Source organism: Marmota monax, unplaced genomic scaffold, assembly GCF_021218885.2.
Source record: "Marmota monax isolate L192 unplaced genomic scaffold, Marmota_monax_Labrador192_F-V1.1 WCK01_AAM20220418_F8-fsc00052, whole genome shotgun sequence".
Classification (NCBI taxonomy): domain Eukaryota; kingdom Metazoa; phylum Chordata; class Mammalia; order Rodentia; family Sciuridae; genus Marmota; species Marmota monax.
The window spans coordinates 5,023,117-5,044,015 of record NW_026693473.1 but is presented as its reverse complement, the minus strand read 5'-3'; the positions used below and the strand labels follow the sequence as shown (position 1 = coordinate 5,044,015).

At 38.3% G+C, this 20,899-nt stretch overlaps 1 protein-coding gene across 2 annotated transcripts in view; it reads left to right on the top strand.

The window, feature by feature from the left end:
• The first annotated feature begins 299 nt into the window (after positions 1-299).
• Ropn1 (rhophilin associated tail protein 1) overlaps positions 300-20,899 on the top strand; it is a 29,054-nt gene continuing 8,454 nt past the window's right edge. Inside the window, exons 1-4 of one of the 2 annotated variants that reach the window (XM_046458033.1) lie at positions 300-481; positions 689-774; positions 17,181-17,308; positions 20,695-20,812. In XM_046458033.1, the coding sequence (XP_046313989.1) occupies positions 769-774; positions 17,181-17,308; positions 20,695-20,812 (252 nt within the window). In that variant the 5' untranslated portion in view covers positions 300-481; positions 689-768. The remainder of the gene's footprint in view (positions 482-688; positions 775-17,180; positions 17,309-20,694; positions 20,813-20,899) is intronic. The other variant, XM_046458035.1, reaches the window with a different exon arrangement.

The window sequence follows — 20,899 nt, the reverse complement described above, 5'->3', positions numbered from 1 at the left end:
AAAAAGAAAAAAAAAAATCACTATAAGCTCCTCCACTTTCGAGCCCACAGTAAACTGCTCCACATTCCCCCAGGGTTGCCAACGTCCCCTCCCCACCCCGCCCCTAACCTCCCAAGCCTTCTGGACCCGCCAGACCGAGGCGGGAGCGCTTGCAGTGACCCCCAACCGTGCGGCCAGCAGCCGCGGGCGCGGTGGGTGGGGGAGCTCTGTGACGTCGCCTGGGTCGCGAGCGCGGGTGAGCGTCCGCGGCGGCTGCGGGTTGCTAGGCGAAGTGCAGCGCTCACAAAGCCCCGCCGCGCCCGCCGCGCCCGCCGCGGGCCGCTCTGCTCCCTCCTGGCTGGCGCTACCCTCGCCGCCCAGGTTCCGTTGCTGTCCCTCTGCCAAGGGTGCCAAGCCCTGGAGCTCTCCTCGCACCTCCCGCCTGAGACCAAGCGCCAGGTGCCGCCTGAAGCCACACTGCCCCTTTGGGAGCGAGCCTGAGGTAGCCACCCGGGAGCGGGAGTGGAAGGAAGGGAGCGCCCTGGGGGATGCGCACTGCCCGGCGGACCCATCCGAATTCTGAATCCTTCTTTGCTCACACAGCAAGGGGTGGGCATGAAAAAGTGACCGTGGGAGAGTATTGGCTTCTGGCCAAAATGTATGTGTGTTTCGTAGGCAGAACTCCTATTTTATGATGTTTTACACCCAGGACAGTGATTTGGAAACACAACAGAATCTGGACTCAGAGCCCCCAGTGAGGAACCAAACCTCTGCTTTTTCATCTGTATCATGGATGTAAGAATACCTTCGGAGGGATTGATGGGAGGACCCTGGGCATATGACTAACACATTATAAACTGATACCATTCATTGATTTTTACTGTTATCTTGAATCCTAAGTTCCAGCCACTGACTGGGGTAGGCGTTGGAATTCTATAGTAAGCAGAAACTGACCATTTCTGCTCTGGAGTTTTCAATCTATCACTGGAAGACACGTGGTAATCAAAGAATCATACAAATTAAGTTATTTAAGCCTCCCCAAGGAGAGGTAGGTAAGTGATGTGGACCAGCGGGAAGGTCAGAGAAGGATGAGCTGAGCTCTGAGGAAAGGATTACCTGTGAAAGGTAGGGAATGTATGCCAAGCAAAAGTTCAAAACCAACCACCTCATATTCCAAACCCAAACAAAAACTGCTGCCTGGTTCTTGGTTCCAAGAGCTGTTTGTAGAAACTGTCTCTGAGATTCTGGTCTCTAGAGCCTTTCATTCATGTAGCTGGAGACTCTCATTTCTACAGCTGAAATCCTGGTTAGCCCACAATAAAACCAAATGAGAAATTCCAGAAACAAGCCTATACTTGATATTTGATAAGACCCATATTCTTCAGCACTTAGCAAGTATGTGTTGGCCTGCAGTTCCCTATTGGGAGGCACGAGGTTTCACCTCATAGGAAACTTACTGTATTATTATTATAAGCATTGGAGGTGAGCCCTGGAATGTAAAATTAAGAAGACCTACAAGACCAAGAGCTTTAAGAATGAAAAAGAATTTTACAAAATAATGGAATAGTGTAATGTTAAGATAAAATGGACCTTTCTCCCATTTTTAAAAATCTGATGTGAACAAATGGCCCATAATATCTAAAGACCAAAAAAAAAAAAAAAAAAGTTGGGTGGGTTTGGGCTCTTATCCAACCCAAAGAGTATATGATTCCATGTCTTTGTGACTCAAGAATGCATGGAATTCCTGAGGATAAGTGGGCAGGCACATAAGGAGGAGAATTTGACCTGACTCTCCTTTAGTGTTTTACATTTCTACAGTAGTACCACCATCATGCATCCATCACCCAGGCTTGAAAAATAGGAGTCACTCTAGATCTTGTCCCTAACCTTCCTCCCAGTGATTATCCCTACTCCTGTAGATTCTATTTCCTAAATACCTCCAATTGCAATTACCTTCCAAAGCAATGAAGCTGTTTGAGAGTTCTTGCCCAAAGTGCTTCCAGTTCTCCTAACCAGGCCTCATCCTCTCAGCCCACTTGTTGGTCAATTTGTGTTTCAGAGTCCAAAACAGAGAATGAAGTCATCTAGTAATTTTAACAAGGAAGGTTCAATCTAAAGAATTTTTTGACACTAATGAGATTGGAGTAACAGAGAATTGGCTAAGTAAGATGTAAGGTAAGACCTAAAGTATATAGGAATCACAGACATGAGGAGCAACCACTACTCTTGAAACTGATTATCCCAGAAAGGGGTCTCTCCCAGAGCTTGTTGCAGAGGGTGTGGCCAGGACTTACTAGAAGGCAGTGAAATTACTGAGATGCAGGGCAGGCAGAATCTACTCTCTGGGATGCCAGAGAAGCCATTTCTGACACCCACTGGTAACACTCGTGCTACAATGCTTCCCAAGAGAGGAACCAGGGTGTGTCAGTTAGCTTTCCAGTACTATAATGAAATACCTGAAACAACCAACTTAGAAAGAGAAAAGTTTTATTTTGGTTCATCATTCTAGAGGTTTTAGTCTAAGATAAAGTGACTTTATTGCTTTAGGCCTCTAATGACAGCTACACATCATGGCAGGAATGTGTAGCAGACCATACTGTTCACTTCATGAGCCATGAAGCAAAGAGAAAAGAGGAAGAGACTGAAGTCCTACAATCCCCCTTAGAGGCATATTCTCAGTAATCTAAGGACCTTTTATTAGGCCCCATCTCTCATAGGTTCCATCTTCTACCAGTAGTGTACCACCCTAGTGACTATGATTTAACACATGGGCTTTGGAGGACACTCACTCAAGTCATATCACAGGGGAAGCTGCTGGCCTTTGGGCACTGTGAGCCTGTAGTCTAGCAGTTAGGCACTCAAGAGATTCCCGTACTGCATGAACCAGATGCTGGAGAAGCCATGCCCTGCAGGATCCCAGCACTGGAGAAATTGCAGGTTCCTGGAGCCCAGCAAGAGCAGCACACCTGAACCTGCAAAAGAAACCGCTTCTCCTTCCCGTGTCTCTCCAGTGCCCAGTAATGACAAAGCTCAACATTGTGACAGCTGGCAAGGGAAAAATATTTAAAGAATCTAGTTCCAGTTTTGCTGAAGCAATGAAGGATAAATTTAGAGCTAAGAGGCAATAAACTGATAACTGACACATCAGGCTAATGTTGAAATCTAACGGTGTGACTCTAGTGCTTAAACTTCTCTGATGGCTTCAACATAAATTCAAAAGCCTTACCAGGCATAGCAGGCCTTATACATTTTGGTCTTTGGGCTGTATTTCCAGCCATAGATCCAAATACAGTTCCTTCATTACTCTAGCAGTCTAAAATTCCAGTTCTCTGAACACAGTGTTTTTGTCAACGGGACACTTTTGCATAAGTCATCCTCCTGGACACGTGGAATTCCCTCCTTACTCTCATAGTAAATAGATGCTTAAGGAATTCTGACCCTATTTTTGGCACTGTTCTGGAGGCTGGGGACATAGAAATGAACAAACCAGGCTTCTCTAAGTCTCAGTTCCAATGTCATCACTTTTTGAAAAGTATTTTCTGATCTCCTCCTACTTCTAGACAAGTTAGATCTCTCATCTTGGAGTTTCTTTTTAGTTCTCCTATATTTAGTGAAGAGTTCGTGACATGTATCTCACCTCATTTTGATTTAGCTTTTAATACCTTCAGCTACCCTGTAAGCGCCATGAATTCAGGGTATGTGACTTATTTCTGTATCCCAGTATTCAGCACAATTCTAATAAAACATAAGGTTTTATCATATTGGTGATCTTCCCAGAATCACATATTTAGTCAAAGATAGGCCCAGAACCAGAATCCTGGTGATCTGCCCCATGACCAAGAGTGTTTCTTTACTAGAGCTTTATCTGTCCTTTGGGTGTTCTGCTTCATCTAGCTATGAAGGACAGCAACCCTGTATTTTGTACTGGGAAAAAACAATGTAATGTTACAGAGTATCAGAACTGGCAATGGAAACAAGGGAGATACAGTCCTGATCTTATTTGGAAAGCAAGGGTACATTCAACTCTCAGGATCTTATATGTATCCTTTTGAGTTTCTGAGTCATGGGAATGTTACAATTAAGTGAGAAGTAGAAGGACAAGTAAAAGAATGAGAATGCTGTGGGGTATTCTGAACTTCATTCTTAAAGGATGAAGATTGCACACTTAAGAAGGACAAGGCTAAGGTGACACCAAATACATATGCCAGATCCCAAAATCAGGGGACCACATTGCACAATTTCAGGGAGCACATGGCAGTCTGTAAGCAAGCCATGTTTCCCTGGGATTGAGGTTCATGATGTGAACATGGAGGAAATCTTTGAAATATAAGCATGCCTCAGTTAGGATAAATCAGAGAGGTGCCTGTTCACTTGTTAAATAACCATGTAGAACTCATGGCTTCCAAGAGATGGTACTAGCCTGACATATAAGCAAGTATGGAAAATTTGCTAATAATAGGACCAAAAAAACTACTACTCAGAAAAAGCACAAGGTCAGGCAGGACTGCTCTTAGGAATATTGCTGTTGGCATCCAAATGCTGGGTTGGCTTGACCATGGATTTGGACGAGAAAGATCCAGGCTTCTGTGAATTAAATTTGGAAGAGCAAAGTTAATATGGATAAGGCAAATTGTGGAGATCTTGAAAGATGGACTGGACATAATTTCAACAAGAAATTAGGATCCACTAAAGGTTTTTGACAGTGATGTGGTAATAACATGAATCATTAACAAATATCTGACAAAGCTAAGCCTCAATTTCCTGGCATTGGAGAACTTTTGATATTAGAACCTACTACGTATAGATTGTTGTAAGGATTAAGTGAGATGTTGAATGTGCAGATTGCCTTTAGGCCTGTTTTATGCTGGGCATCCTTGCATTTATACCAATTGTATAGACTATGGTTAAAGAGACAGTGACCATATCTTCAGGACAAAAAAATTAAGACATACTCTGACATAATTTTTGTTTCACTTCAAGGTGATGCAGTTGGGATTATCTAAGATACTTTAGTGATTCATGAGGACAGGAGGACATACTATTTGAAATTGGAGTTGTGTTGATGTGTAATTACCTTATTCAGAGAGGGGCAGTGTGCAAAGAGCAATTGTCTTGGTTCAACTCTAGCATAAATTATTAACCTTGTGCCAACTTTTTTTTTTTTTTTTGTGGAGGGCGGAACCAAGGATTGAACCCAGGGTTGCTTAACCACATCCCCACTACCGCTTTTTATACTTTATTTAGAGACAGGGTCTCACTGAGTTGTTTAGGGCCTCACTAAAAGGCTGATGCTGTCTTTGAACTCAGTTCCTCCTTCCTCAGCCTCCTGAGCCACTGGGATTAGAGATAAGTGCCCACCTTGTACCAACTTCTTAACTTTTTTATATCCAATTCTCTAATATATAAATTGAAGATAGTGAGTTGTATTATAAGTTAAGCCTCCTCCTTGCTGGTGGTGGTTGAAAAGGTATCCCTTTTTATTTTCTTAACTGAAAATAAAAATTTGTAAAGGTCTTTATGAATTGAAGTAGAGAATTTTACAAAAATGGCTATGATGCATCCAACAAGGCAATTGAGAGAATAAAATTAGTTTCCTTTGGAGGCTTTTATGAGAAAGGGGAATTCTACAGTAGGGTAGCTGATGGGTAGGACTGTTGCATGGTTGAAAGTTTATAATTTGAGAGTCATCAGCATAGAATTCTGGTTAAAACCTCAAAAGTAGGCATCTACCTCTCAGCTGGCAGGTGGCATGCTGTAGGAGTTCAAGGCATCCCACTGTAGCAAGTGAAAAAAGAAAGGAAAAAAAAAAAAAAAGCAACCTCAAAATAGTATCTTTTAAAACATTATAAAGACATCAGAAAACTTTAGTAGCAATTATGATAAGATTAACTGAAATTCCAAAGAAACTTCCCAAGGTGAGCCAATGGTTACAAATTATTTTCTTCCTTGGAGACAATTGCAAACTTTGTGTGCATACTGAGGATGTGTTGGCCCTTGTAGAGAATCTGTTTTCCAAGTGAAAGAGAAACCAGCAAGGCTTTTTAGTAGTCTACAGCACTGGCACAATAGATTTGAAATTCAAAATGTCCCCAATACTCTTTAGTTTTTACACAATATTTGATATGTCCTCTTAAAAACAAAATAAAGGGCACCCAAAAAAGGAGGAAAGAGGTAATAAAATCTGTTAGATTTCTTCTAGCAATTAAGAAAAAAAACATCAGAGAGGAGAGCTGCATGTAAATTTGGCTATTGGAGTAATTAGACGTTGACTTTAAAATAACAATAAAGAATATATTCAGGAAAACCCAGGGAAAAGATACATAAATAGATGAAAAGTATATAATTTTAGCAGATATTGTGTCTCTTAAAAAATCAAATAGATATTCTATAACACAAGATACCACATCTGAAATTAAGAATTGATTGAATATGTTTGGCACTATGTAGACAGCAGGATACATGATCCTCCTGTCTACATGCTTAGTAAACTGACAGGTCTATATACTCAGAGTCTCAGAAGGTGAGGAGAGGGGCTGGGGTTGTGGCTCAGCGATAGAGCGCTTGCCTAGCATGGGCCCAGGTCCAGCACCATCCTCAGTACCACATAAAAATAAAGGCATTGTGTTAAAAAAAATAAATAAATAAAAGGAAGGTAAGGAGAGAGAGAATGGGAGCAGAATCAGTATTGGGAGAGGTAATACTCAAGAACTTTTCAAAACTGATGAAAGATATCAACCTAAAGATCCACAAATCTTGGTGAATACCAAGCAGGATAAAGAAAAGAATATCATATGTGAGCATATCATAATTAATCAGACTGTTGAAAATCAAAGAGAGAAAAATCATAAAAATGGGGAAAGGTATTTACCCTCCTAGGGGCAACAATAAGACCATTAGCATATTTTTTAAACATAAATTGTAGAAACCAAAAGACAACGGGATTACTTTCTTAAACTAGGAAATGTTGATAACCTGGAAATTCTAGAGTCAATGAATATGTCTTTCAAAAAGACAAATGAAAAATGACAATTTATTTCATCTAGAAAAACTGAATTATAGAAAATATTAGTTATTTAGTTTGAAGGAAAACCATCCCAGAAGAAAGTACTGATTATCAGGAAAGGAGAATGCAAGGGTAAAAAAGTAGATAAAGTAGTTTAATATTGATGGTTAAAAATAATAATTTCATATATCAATAATAATAAAATAACACATAGAATAAAACAAATGATAATACAAAAGGTGAGAGCGGGATATTGAGTTAAATTATTATGAGGTACTTGCCCTATTCAAAAAATAAAATTAAGGGCTGGGGTTGTGGCTCAGTGTAGAAAGCTTACCTAGCATGTGTGAGGCACTGGGTTCAATTCTCAGCACCACATATAAATAAAGTAAAGGTCCATTGACAACTAAAAGAAAAAAATTTTTTAAAAAACAAAATTAAGTGTAGACTTAATGAAGAATGCATGTTGTAATCTTGAAGGTACAAGATGGTAGATCAATAAAGGATAATAAAAAGAATGTATAGCTTTATAAAGAGGAAAAACAATTTACAATACTCAAAAATATTTTATTGCTTAGAAAAGACAAGGAAAAAGGAATAAAGAATCAGATGGCAAATAGAAAATTAAAAAAAAACCCAAATGGTAAAAAAATTACATCCAATAATTATTTTAAGGATAAATAAACTAAATTATCCAATTGAAAATTTTTCAGTGTGTTTTTACAGGTTTTTACACTTTGAATAACAATAAAGTTGAAAGGAAAAAGTTCAAAAAACAGTCCTTGCAAAAATTAGACAAAAGAAAGCTGGCAAACCAAATTGGCTTTAAGAAGTTCAGTTAGATGAAAGAGGGGCATTTCATAATTATAAAAGTCCAATCAATAGGCTTTAAAATCTAAACATGTATATATCTCATAACAGCTTGAAAATTTCACCAGCAAAAATTGTCAACTAAAATAGACAGAAACTACCTCAGAGACAGTGATTTTAACACATCTCTCTCAGTTACTAATAGAATAAGAAAAAAAAAAAAGTAAATAAAGATGTTGAAAATTTGAAGATTTTAACTACATAATTAAACCTGTTGGTAGAAAGATATTATATAGATATGTAGATAGATATAGATATACATACACACATACAATATACAAAAGTACATATATAAAACATTACGCCCAACAACTACAGACTCGACTTTCTTTTCAGATACACATGGAACATTCACCAAAATCTATTAAAAATTATTTGAGAAAAACAGTACAAATGATAAACACAGATGACCAGGGACTTAACCTTGGGAAATACCTCTAAAAAAGTGATGGAAGAGAAAAAAATTAAGCAAATAAACTGAAAAGTTAGGACAAACAACACAACATCACCATTATCCAATGGAACACAGTGTTTCTTTTAATATATTTTCATTCACCCCATGTGATTTTTTTATTACATTCATTCTAGTGCTTACAAATGTCAAGTAGGCCAATTTTTTGAAGTCAGTAAACACTTATCAACAACTCTGCAATGTAGTAATGATCATTGAAAAAATTTTAAAAATTCCTCTTCTAACTCCTAGCCTCCAGAAAAACAAAAACAAAACCACTGTTACTTTGGCAGATACCTTGATAGGAAACATCAAAAACTCTTTCATTGCATACACTTAAAAACAGATGGAACTACAGCAGCCTGGATTTTATTATTAACATTCTTTAGGGTGGAATTCACATCTTCAGGTGAAAATGCAGACAAGCATGTCTATGGGTCTTACAGGCATCTCAGGATTCAAAATGCAGAGAATAGACAGGATGTAGAGCCCCCCACCTTCCAATCCAAAAGCTTTCTGCCAGCAGGATCCCTTGTGCTTGCATGATATGAATCTAGAAAATCTTATTTGTTTTACAGTATTTAATAACTACTCTAAATACTTCCTCTTGAGTAGAACTTTGCTACTTTTTGGCAGGGTAGGTAATATTCTTCCAAGCCTTCCTCTCCAGAGACTCTAACTAGTGTTGCTAGCTAAATGCTGGCACTCACATCTGCAAATGCATCACTCTGCAAGGAAACATTTGATTCCCTAGTCTTGTGCAGAGCATTGTCAATACATCTTCTATATTATTTTTCCAGAGTAGCCTTTTTCCTATTTTCTTTGGTCCCAGATATGGGGTCATTCCACTGGAAGGTTGGTAAAATGAGTGGTTCTGCAATTGTGAGAGATATTTTGGCTTTATTTCTATTATGTGATTTTTAATTAGTTCTGTAAGCCCAATATGATAGAAACTGGTGGACAGTAGTTGTAAATACCTTTATAAATAGTTTTACAAAGTAGTGGTTTCCAAGTGTGGTGTTAGGCACTTCTGAAAGTCCTTGAAACTTTGGAGAGGGAGGCATCTGACAGGTCCAAACAACTTTCATCATAATACTATGAAGAGTGTATGGTGGAGCTGGATGGGGTGGTGCACACCTGTAATCGCAGCAGCTCAGGAGGCTGAGGCAGGAGGATGGTGAGTTCAAAGCCAGTCTCAGCAACTTAGGGAGGCCCTAAGCAACTTAGGCAAGACCCTGTCTCAAAAAAATATACATGTAAAAAGGATGTGGCTCAATGGTTAAACACTCCTGGGTTCAATTCCTGGTACAAAAAAAAAAAAAAATGTATGGTGGAGTTTCCCAGAAGCTACATGTGTGACATCACAGTAGATTGAATACAAAGATGATAACAACATATATTTTTGGCACCTTTGTAAAGTATCAGATGGCTGTATGTGAGTTTGTTTCTGTGTCTTCAATTCCATTGATCATCTTGCCTATTTTGATACCAATGCCATGCTGTTTTTGTTACTATAGCTCTGTGGTACAATTTGAGATTAGGTATTGTGATGCCTCCTGCGATCACTCTTCTTGCTCAAGATTGATTTGACTATGCTGGGTCCCTTATTCTTCCAAATAAATTTTAGGACTGTTTTTTTCTAGTGCTGAAAAGAATTTCAATGGTATTTTGATTGGGATTGTATTGAATCTGCATATTGTTTTTGGTAGTATGTCTATTTTGACAATATTAAGAAAAATATTGGGGCTGGGATTGTGGCTCAGAGGTAGAGCACTCGCCTAGCACATGCTGGTTGGATCCTCAGCACCACATAGAAATAAATAAATAAAATAAAGGTATTGTATCCAGCTACAAATATTTTATATATATATATATATATATATATATATATATATATATATATATATTTTAAGAACATGGGAGGTCTTCCCATCTTCTAAGGTCTTCATTTTTTTTCAATCTTCTATAATTGTCATTGTAGAGATATATGTTAGAGGAAAGATAGTCTTTTAACAAATAGTGCTGGGGAAACGGTATTTGTTATTGAGGTCCTATATGTGGATGGTCTATCTCATTTCTCATATGCTTCTATCTCACTGAAGATATTCTTAATGCCTTTAGGCTTATCACCATGTGCTTTTCTATCCCAATAATTCTAAGGTTTTTTTTCTGTTAATACTGTCCCAGACATTATTCTGTCTGGGTCATTATTCTGTCCCAGAATATTCTTGTATATTCTGATCATGGTATTTTTTTCATTGCATATTGAGTATTCAAGTTCGTATATTCTTCAAAGTCTGAAGTACTGACTTTGAGACCGGAAGTTCTGTTTTCTACACAATCTAATCTGTTAGTGATGCTTTCAGGTATATTTTCAAATTGTTTTATTGTGTTTTTCATTTCCAGGAGTTCTGACTGGTTTCTTTCCAATATTTTTCTTAATTGAAATGGTCTTTTATCTCCTATATTTGTCCTCATAGTTCATCCCATAGATCTTCTTTTAGTTCACTGAGCATTTTAATAATCAGTTGTTTTATACTTTCTCTAGAATTTCATCCATTTCCATATCTGTGGGATCCTTTATTGGGGGATTGTGAATTTTCAGGGGAGATTTGTTTACTTGTTGGTCTTGAACTTGCACATTGGTTGAGAATGATTCACCTTTCCCTTTTATACAGGTGTCCCTTTGAATGTACATCTTTTTTGTTTTAGGGCTTCTCTCTCTCTTTGATGTATGACTAACCAGGAGTGGGATCTGAGGTCCCCCTCTGGTGGTTCTTCTTGGGGCCTGGCAGTTGGCTTGGGGGTTTTGTCTCCCCAGTTCTATGTATTGAAATAATGTTGAGGCTGAGGAATGTGGGGAGTTAGATTTGCTGTTACCTGCTGAATTGTGAGTATTCCTCAGCAGCAGGATTTCTACTCTGAATCTGAAGTGTACCAATCACTTTCCAGCCACTAGTAAAGGAAGTGGGAAGCCTGGTGACTTTTTTTTTTCATTTCATAACTTTTCCATGAAAATAATACATTTAAGAATACAAAAAATAAAACAAACAGGGCAAACAAATACACATTTGAAATAATTCTCATACATTTACTAATAAGTAACATTTTGACTACTCTCTTGTGAAACTCTAAAAAGCTCTGAAGCAATTAATGAAATTTATTTTTAAATTTTAAGTTATCCATTATAGTGGAAAATAATGTATGTAAAGTACTTCAGGAGACTATCAGTCTTTTGACTATAACCAATTTTCAAAAAAAATAAGGTTGTCCTTTCTTATTATTTTTTAAGTAATTCACTAGATTATTGAAAAATTAAGCATTTGGTAAGTAAAGGGAAATTTGGAAATATTTAATTTTAAAATCAAAAAACTAGATTTTCAACACAGTACAAATATTACTAATTTCAATTGCTGTATAATTAAAATATTTAGAAATTTTTTTCATAGGATATTTGTGTGTAGTTATCTTTTTTGTTTTAGGGCTTCTTTCTCTCTTTGATATCTGAGAGTGGGATCTGAGGTCCCCCTCTGATGGTTCTTCTCCTCCACTGAATTGATTACATTATTTTCCATTATCATCTGCTTTTTAGATGCATTTTTATCTCTATAAACAAACAATGTCATTATAAAATTCCACATAAATTCAGTCACAACTGAAAAAAATGAAGAAAACTAATTTTTTATAAGAGACAAGAGATGATGATGAAAACAAATCATAGGCTTTGTTGGGAGAAAATGACGTGAAAAATAAGAGCAAATAAGATCAAAGGAAAAATTAAGTATTTGAAACACATGCACAAAGATTATCACTGATTATAAATACATTGCAATTAAAGCAAGAGTCAGACGTGGATGGTTTAATGGGCTGGATGAAAGGGAAATCCCTCCACTCGAGTCTCTGGTGGCAGGTGTTATGTATAAACCCTTAAGCACAAAACAATAAGCACTGAAATCTGGAAGTTTACTGACTGTGCCAGACAGCATCCAAATATAATGTGAACCGTTATAAATTTGTGAATGGTTGTAAAATGGCTGTAAATTTCATATCAGTATAAAAACTTTACAACCATCAATCTCTCATGGTACACCTGTAACTCATTCTCTCCTGGCCACTGCTAGGGAGCTTTGCTTTAGAGAGCAATAGAAGGCAGAATAGGATTTAATGGGAAAATGTGTACTACAAACAATAGTAGATGCTACCCAAGTTTTTTAGGAAAGAATAGTATGGACTCAAGATGAAATCTGGGGGACATAAGGTTTGAATAGATGAAAGAAAATAGGGCACTTCAAGTAGTAACAACTTGCTGAGTGAGAAACCAAAACAGGATAGAGTACTATTAACAGTGGGTGAGAAAAGTGTTAAACATCTGATGTTTAATTTCCTGGAAAGTGGCCAGAGTAGACTGTGTTGTAAATTTGTGTGTTGGTAAATAGAAAATTTGTAGCTTAGAATGAGATGAGTAAATCATGAAGAACCCTGAAAATCAGATCTGAATGCTGTTTTGTGAGTGGAGCTCTCTCATCTCTTAAAGATAGATCTAGCCATCCTGGACAGGCCAGACCAGAAAATGAGGTGAGAGAAGGATACCAGTCAGGAATCTACTTCCTGATGAGGCAATAAACCAGAAAAATAGAAGTGGAAATAAGGATAAATTGGAGACACTTTTCAAAGAAAAGATCAATATGATTAAGATATTCAGCAGATTGAGGAAAAAAGATGTGTCCAAGGCTTTGAGGCCAAAGAACAGAAAGAATGATGGTATCTTGTTCAGAAAAGAATTTGGGGGTCTGGGGATGTAACTCAGTGGTACAACATTTACCTGGCATGTGAGAGGCCCTGAGTTTTCAATCCCCAGCACAGCAAAAAAGAAAAAAATAAGAATAATAATGTGGGAAGGAGACTTAGTTGGGAGATGAACCAAGGATTCTAGTGGCCAAGTGTCCTGGAGGCAATGGGAAGTGTGGAATAGAAGCACAGGTGAGAGATTTGATGGATAAAGGAGGATAATCAACATAGTCATGTGGCAGATGAAGCCTGAGGAGGATGTGATGTAAGCTCTCCAGGAAACCAACATAAGCTCAGATGCTGAAAACTGTTTGGGGAAGTTTACTAATTCTTGCTTAGCAGAAGAAAAGAGAAAGAATTACTGAAGGAGGCAGAGAAACACTGTGCAGAATGGGTGGTATATGTCATCAAAGTAGGAAGAAACCTCAAGTAGCAAAAAACGTTTGTCTAACAGTCCACCTCCCCCATCAGGCTGTGTGGGTGTTCAAACCCTCCTTCTGTCACTTCTTAGTTATGTGTCATTGCAAAAGTTTTACTCCTTTTCTTAGTTTCATCATCAGTAAAATGGTGACTATATATATATATATATATATATATATATATATATATACACACATACATACACACACACGCATATATATATATATATATATATATATATATATATATGATTAAAAGAGAAAGCATATACAGTATACTTAGCATGATATCTTGTGCTTAGAAATGGAGGAAACTGATGACTTTTAAGAGGAGAAAAATGCAAAGGGTTAAAGAAGGACTGAGAAATAGGTATAAAGAACTTACTAGAGAGTCTTTGCCCAAATGTTTAGAGGTCACAGAAAAGTTGTCAGAAAAGGCAACAGGCTGAAATAAGGCTTTGCTTGATTTTGCTCCATATTGACCAAGGGTTATCATTGCTATTCTTGTCATGGAAGCTTTTCTAATTAGGTTTGGGCCGTCTTTTCATTTACATGAGGTTTTGGCAACCTTCAGAATAAAAATTATATAATTGCACAACAAATAAATGATCCTGTCAAAATACAAGGGAACAGTAAAATGGTGCAGTCACTGTGGAAAACAGTATGGCAGTTCCTCAAAAAATTCAAATACAATTACCACATGATCCAGTAATTCCACTTCTGGGTCTATATCAAGCAATTGAATGCAGAAGTCAAAAGGATATCTGTACACCTGTGCTCATAGCAACATTATTACAATAGCCAAAAGGTGGCAATAACCCAATGTCCACTGATAAGTGACCAGATAAACAAAAAATGGTACATATAATGAAATATTATTCAACCTTTAAAAAAAAGAGAACCCTCAAACATGCTACAACATAATATTCATAGAGACAGAAGGTGGAATGGTGGTTGCCAGGAGCAGGGAGAAGGAAGAATAAGGAAGAATAGGGAGTTGTTTTTCAATGGGTACGAAGTTTCAGATGGGATCATGAAAACACCCTGCAGTATGATGGTGATGGCTGCATGTGTATGTACCTAATACTATTCAACTAGCTGCTTAGAGTGGCTAAAATGGTCGATTTTATGCTATATGTTTTACCACAATGAAAGAATATATATTGTGTATATTATGTGTGTGTATGTATACACACACATACATAATATAAACAAACTAAGGCCCTGCCCTTTTCTAGAATAAATGGATTGAAAAGTCACAAGGCACAACTTGTAAATAGTAGATTTTAAAATTTTATTTTGTATATACAAAACAAAATGCATAATGTAAATATAGTTTAAAATTTTTGAAACAAACATCTAAGCAGTTTACCATCCAACTTAGAAGTTACAATGTCACTATTGAGATGACATCACTTCCGCTAGGGGTAATTGCCAATTCTAGATTTGTATTTATCATCATTCACTCTTTAATAGTAAAGGTGGTGTGTGTGTGTGTGTGTGTGTGTGTGTGTGTGTGTGAGAGAGAGAGAGAGAGAGAGAGAGAGAGAGAGAGAGAGAGAGAGAGAGAGATTGATCCCAAACAATATTTGTACCTTGCTCTCCCGTCTCACTGCTAGATGGCAGGGCACCTGGGGGAGGCTGGAGACTCCTCCCTGGTGAAGGCTGGAGCATACTTATTGAGAATTGTGCTAACTTCTCAATAGTTGAAGCTTTTATCATCATGTAGTGAATTTCTTGATTTCCAACGGTGAATTTTACATCTTTTTAAAAAATATCTTTTGTCTGGTATCAGTTTGTCAATGTCAACTTCTTTGGGTTATTTGCATGTTTATATCATTTTTACCTTCAGTCTTTCTGGGTTTTTTTCAGATGTGACAGTACCTGGATTTTTAATAATCCAGTCTGATAATTTCTATACTTTAATACATTTAGGACCATTTATTTTGATTGATTACTGACATGTAGGGAGGACTTTCTAACATGTTATTTGTCCACTTTGCCTACACTCCCCCCATCTCCTTTTTTTGGGGGGGCATATCTTGGTGATTATATTAATTTATAATATAACTTTTGTAATATTATTTCTTAATTTTTTTTAGTTGTAGATGGACACAATACCTTTATTTGTTTATTTTTATGTAGTGCAGGGGATTGAACCCAGTGCCTCACACATGCTAGGCAAGTGCTCTACCACTGAGCCACAAACCCAGCCCTGTAGTATTACTTTTTAATACTATGTACAAGGCCACATATGCACAGTAAAATTTATACATACTTGGATTTTTATGAAGTCTAAAATTAATCATTATATTTACCCTCCTCTACTTCCAAATAAAAGAACATTAAGTAAAAGGGAATAAAATACCACCAACCTCAGACTGCTTTAATTTCTCATCTAGGGATTTCCCAACTAGGCTGCTGCTGGTATAAATCTAAACCTAGATCTAGTCGGTAGCTACAAACTCTTGGAGGCTATTTTCCCCCAATAGGAAGCAGCATAGGAGACAGTTCTTCATTGATTACCCCTACCTATAGACCAATGTTTCCAGCCTTCCTTTCCACATTGAAGGTCTCAAACTTAGACCAGAAGGAAAATGCTTTAGTTCAGTCATTTGCTCTTTGTGGGCCAGGCCTGGTCTCTCTCCTCCCTGCATCTCAAAGTTTCAAATTTTTGCTCTCTACATTTGCCCTCAGGTGAGCCCTCATTTCTTAGTAAGTCACTATTCTACATTCTGCTTCACTTTATTTGGTGCTTGAAGATTTCTCTCATTCTATGGCAAATTCAGCAAGACAATTGGAAAAGTATATTTACTGAGATTTGTCTGGCAATCTAGGTGTAAGGGTGGTGGGTAGGGCTTTTGGTATTTTTAGCTTGTCCCTTTCTGTATTAAAAATGGAATCATAATATTATATTCATATGTGCATAAAATTATATACCATCTATAAACTTTAAATTTTTTTTGTTTCAATTTGTCTTTGTTTCAATTTGAACTTTTCATGTGAAAATGTTTGTTTCTTTCTTAAGATTAGATAAGAAGGCTGGGGTCGGCTCAGTGGTAAGGGTACTCGCCTAGCACGTGTGAGGCCCTGGGTTCAGTCCTCAGAACCACATAAAAATGAATATATAAAATATTGTGTCCATCTGCAACTAAAAACAAAAAAAGATTAGATAGTCCAATAGCTGCTTAATAATTATTTTTATTTAGAAAGGCCTAATGTCAAATCAGAGGATTCAGAGTGTAAATTTTGCTACAACTTTTATCCGGCTAGTAAGAATTGAAGCAACTTGGAAAGATCCTCATAACATGCTTTTGAATAAATAGGGTTTGTGCAACCTCAGTTTTCATTTATACAAACACATATACAGTTAGATTGAAACAAAATTGGGAAGAAGATATCCAATATTTGGGGGTGACATTATTAGGGAATATTTATGTTTACTTCTGTTATGTCCACTTTTTAAAGTGTGATGTTTTACATGAAGGACATAATTATTTACAACAAAAACCAAGGATTAGTAAACCACTTTCTAGAATGCATCTGTGTTGTGGGGTAGCAGAATCCCCAATACTGAGACTGACAAACAGAGGCTGGGTGACCTCTAGTTCAGGACTGCTGTCATCTTATGATTCAAAGAGTCCCATTTTATTTTCTCTCCTGTGCACAGGTCAAGCAATCAATGCCTCAGACTGATAAGCAAATATGCATCCCGCCCGAGCTGCCGGAATTGCTGAAGCAGTTTACCAAAGCCGCCATCCGGACCCAGCCCCAGGATCTCATCCAATGGGCTGCCGAGTACGTGTTCCTTTCTCACCTCCAGTCTCCTCGGAGAGAGAAAGGAGGAGAAAGGGTCATGAAAAATTGAGGTTGTCATGGCTGCAGCCAGAGTGTCCGGACTGATTAGCATAATCTCTGGCTAATTATGCCAGATTTTCAGTTTTCTCGTTGCTTTTGATGTTTTAAAATCCACATATAAATACATCGAATGGGGAAGAGATACCCTCCCCTAAGACAGCTAGACTGAGCAGCTGGACGCCAAGGCTATAGGTCAAGTGTCCTAGTGTGAACAGCAAGAGTTAGACTTCTACATCACACCAGCACACTCCCGCCCCTGCCCGCATCGCGTCCCTCTGTCCCAGTGAAAAGGGAAGCACGGAATTTCCCAGGCGGGTTAGCCTGGATGAAACCTGGACCTCGTTCTCCTGTCTCGCCGCTAGATGGCAGGGCACCTGGGGGAGGCAGGAGCTGGCCCGCGGGGTGGAGCGGGTGGATCTTTCCAAACTGGGTCTTTCCTGTAATGAGACACATTTCTCCACGACTTGCGCCGGACTAGAGATACTTTGTATCTTACCTTTGGGGAAATTACTATTTTCTTTAAGGTTTCTTTGAACGAATCTGTTCTCTCAGCATAAAGGTGTCCACACAGTCACGAGGCATTTTAGAGAAGGCAACAGATGAGAGTGATGAGGTCAGGCTTGGTTGTGAGCGGTGTGCACAGGTGCCCCTTTTCCAAGAGCCCCCAGAACCTGCTCAGTCAATGGAGCTTGCACAATAGCTGCTGGCTTGCGCTGAAGCAGCTTTATGCAGAAACCCTCTCAGCTATGAAATTGCTTCTTAGACAAACACTCCTGTTGGAAACTGGGTAACCAGGGCTTGGGGCAGGAGTTGGAAACTAACCAGACCTCCTGGATCTGACTATTTTTACTATGATGATTACTTCCTTAATAGTAATTCAGTGGGAAAGGAGGATGAAGGGAGACTGCGGAGGAGCCCTGTAGTTGGGGGAAGGAAGAATGTTCTCAGCTTGAGGGTGAGTAGGTGTTCTGAGCAGAAGGGGAGGAGAGCTGTGAACACCTTTCAGATGGTATAAAATGTCTTCCAAGAGGGTCTTACAGAGTTTCTGAGCCAGTGTTCTGCACTCTTGGGCTGGACTAGGAGGAAGCTTTTAGAAATGGAGGGGAGAGTGAGCCAGTTGTGCCATAAAAAGAGACATAAATAGAGTTGCTTCACCTAGTAATGAATCCTGTTTAGTTTTCAATTCTAAATTTGATCTATTACCTCTAAGATTGGACTTTAGCATCAGAAGACTGATTTTTTTTTTCAGCATAGTCAGACAGATTCTGTTTTATACTATACAATAGTTTAACACTCCATTTTATTATTCTTTTGCTACTCTAGTATAGTTAGAAAAATGACATTTCTTAATATTGCCTCTGACATTTATGGAAGAAAACATTCCCCTATTGTAGACTGGTAGCACCTGTATTATATGATATGCTATAAATTTTTTAGACATCCATGAAAAATCAGTTTGTACTTTAACTACAGTGAAAAAGAGCATGACCTAAGAGCACTCTTCATCCTATTTAGACATGAAAAGCCCTTATCAGATTGTTTCGTGTGATTACAAACTTGTACCCTTTTAAAGGATAAAACTCCACACAATATTTCCAAGATATGTATTTAATTCATTGCAAGCAAGAATTTCCCTACATATTTGCTGTCAATGAGGAAACTACCTACCAGGCATTTCAGCAGAACATACAATTATTTCTCCTGTAGTAGGCATGTGTGACAATACAAATTTACTGTTTATAACCATAGAATTGTTTACTTTCAAATGAAGCTTAATAACCCAGAGGGCTAAATCCATGACTATAGTTTCATTTCCATGTTCTCTATCTACTCAGCTCCACTAAAAAGTCTAAAGATGTTTGAAGAATGCTGAGAATAATGAATGCCACTCTCCACCTGGGTAGTAACTTCTGTACAATGAGGTGCCATGGTGTCATTACCCTCGGTTTATATCACCCAAGTCTGGTTACAGAGCCTGAGGTTATACCCAACTTCAGTTGTCATGCTGCACCCATACCCATTGCAATACTGACCTGTCTGTAGAGAGTTCTCATGCACATTGTTTAGAAGTGCCCTTGAAGCATTTCTTCTACCCTTCCTATTGACATCCTCCAAGAGAGAACCTGGAGGGTGCTGTTTTAGGCCATGTGGTTTTAGCTTTGAATGCTCTGTGTCTTAAAAGACAGGCAATGGTTAACTCTATTGTATGGTTTCACCCTAAAATGGGCTGCTATGAAATTTCTACTCTGTTCTTTTCATGCTATCTGGAGAAAATAAAGGGCAGAAGTTATTGATTCAGGCATAGACAGTAACAAGACTTTTGATGGAGACACACCCTGCTATATAGCATCAACCACCATGTCACCTGCTCATACCCATTCCCTGTTGCAGACAGCCTCTTTCCATCCATGCCAATACTGAAATAGAACTTAGTCTATTTTCCACATTGTCCCCCAAAGTCCACTTCATTCACAAAGCAGTGGTGACCAGGCAGTTTTACTGAAATTGTTGAGGAAACAAAGAGAAGCGTTTTGCCTCATGCGTATCATATTAAGCTTGAAACCTTCTTTGGCTTGTCTTCTCTCCTGAGCCTCCCTTAGTACCCTGCCAGTCTTCTCTGTCTTCCTTGGTGAAGCCTCAGGCCTCTCCCCAGCCAGAAACCCTTCCTCACTCATCCTGGGAGCCATTCTATTCCCTCCCCTTTCTCAGGCAAATCACTTTTGTTCTCTTCCAAATTCTCTTCCCCACCCACTGCCTGATACAACACAGATGTACACATGCATATATATATCCTATACGTATGTATCCTAGGATATATGACCCTCTGTGTATATGAAACACTAGGAGGGATGACTTGGGGAAAAACAAAACAAAACTTGACCGAATATGCCCCAACATAATTGCACAACACACTTTAGTTGGTTTGAATATTCTTCAACCTTAGAAACAAACTTTTATACCCTAAGCATGCTCCATTTCTTAAGTGGAAAGTAACACAATCAGGCTTTTCTCATATGCAAATGAACTAAGCACAGTGTCTAAATGCTTTCAAAATGTTCTTTCCTCTACCCCCTTCCCTTAAAAATGAGTTGAGGAGAGGAAAAGGAAATTCCTGAAGCAGCTGGAGGCTGCTGGACTATGGGACACTCCTCCACCCTGCTAATTTTTTTTTTTAATTTTTATTTTTATTTAATTATGTTTTTTAGTCATACATGACAGCAGAATGTATTTTGACATATAATACATACATGGAATGTACATACATCAATCATAATGTCTATTCTATTCTGCTGCCCTTCCTATCCCTGTTAATTTTTGTCTTACAGTTATTTTGGGTCTATGTCCCGTGGAGAGATCCCTCCAGTGAGAGAGCGGTCTGAGCGAGTTGCTTTGTCCAACTGGGCGGAGCTCACACCTGAGCTGTTAAAGATCCTGCATTCTCGGGTAAGAGGCATGCAGGGAAAGGTTGCTGCTCCATAGGTACAAACAGAGGCCATCTGTTCCTCTGCCAGTCAGCTGTTCACTTAGCAG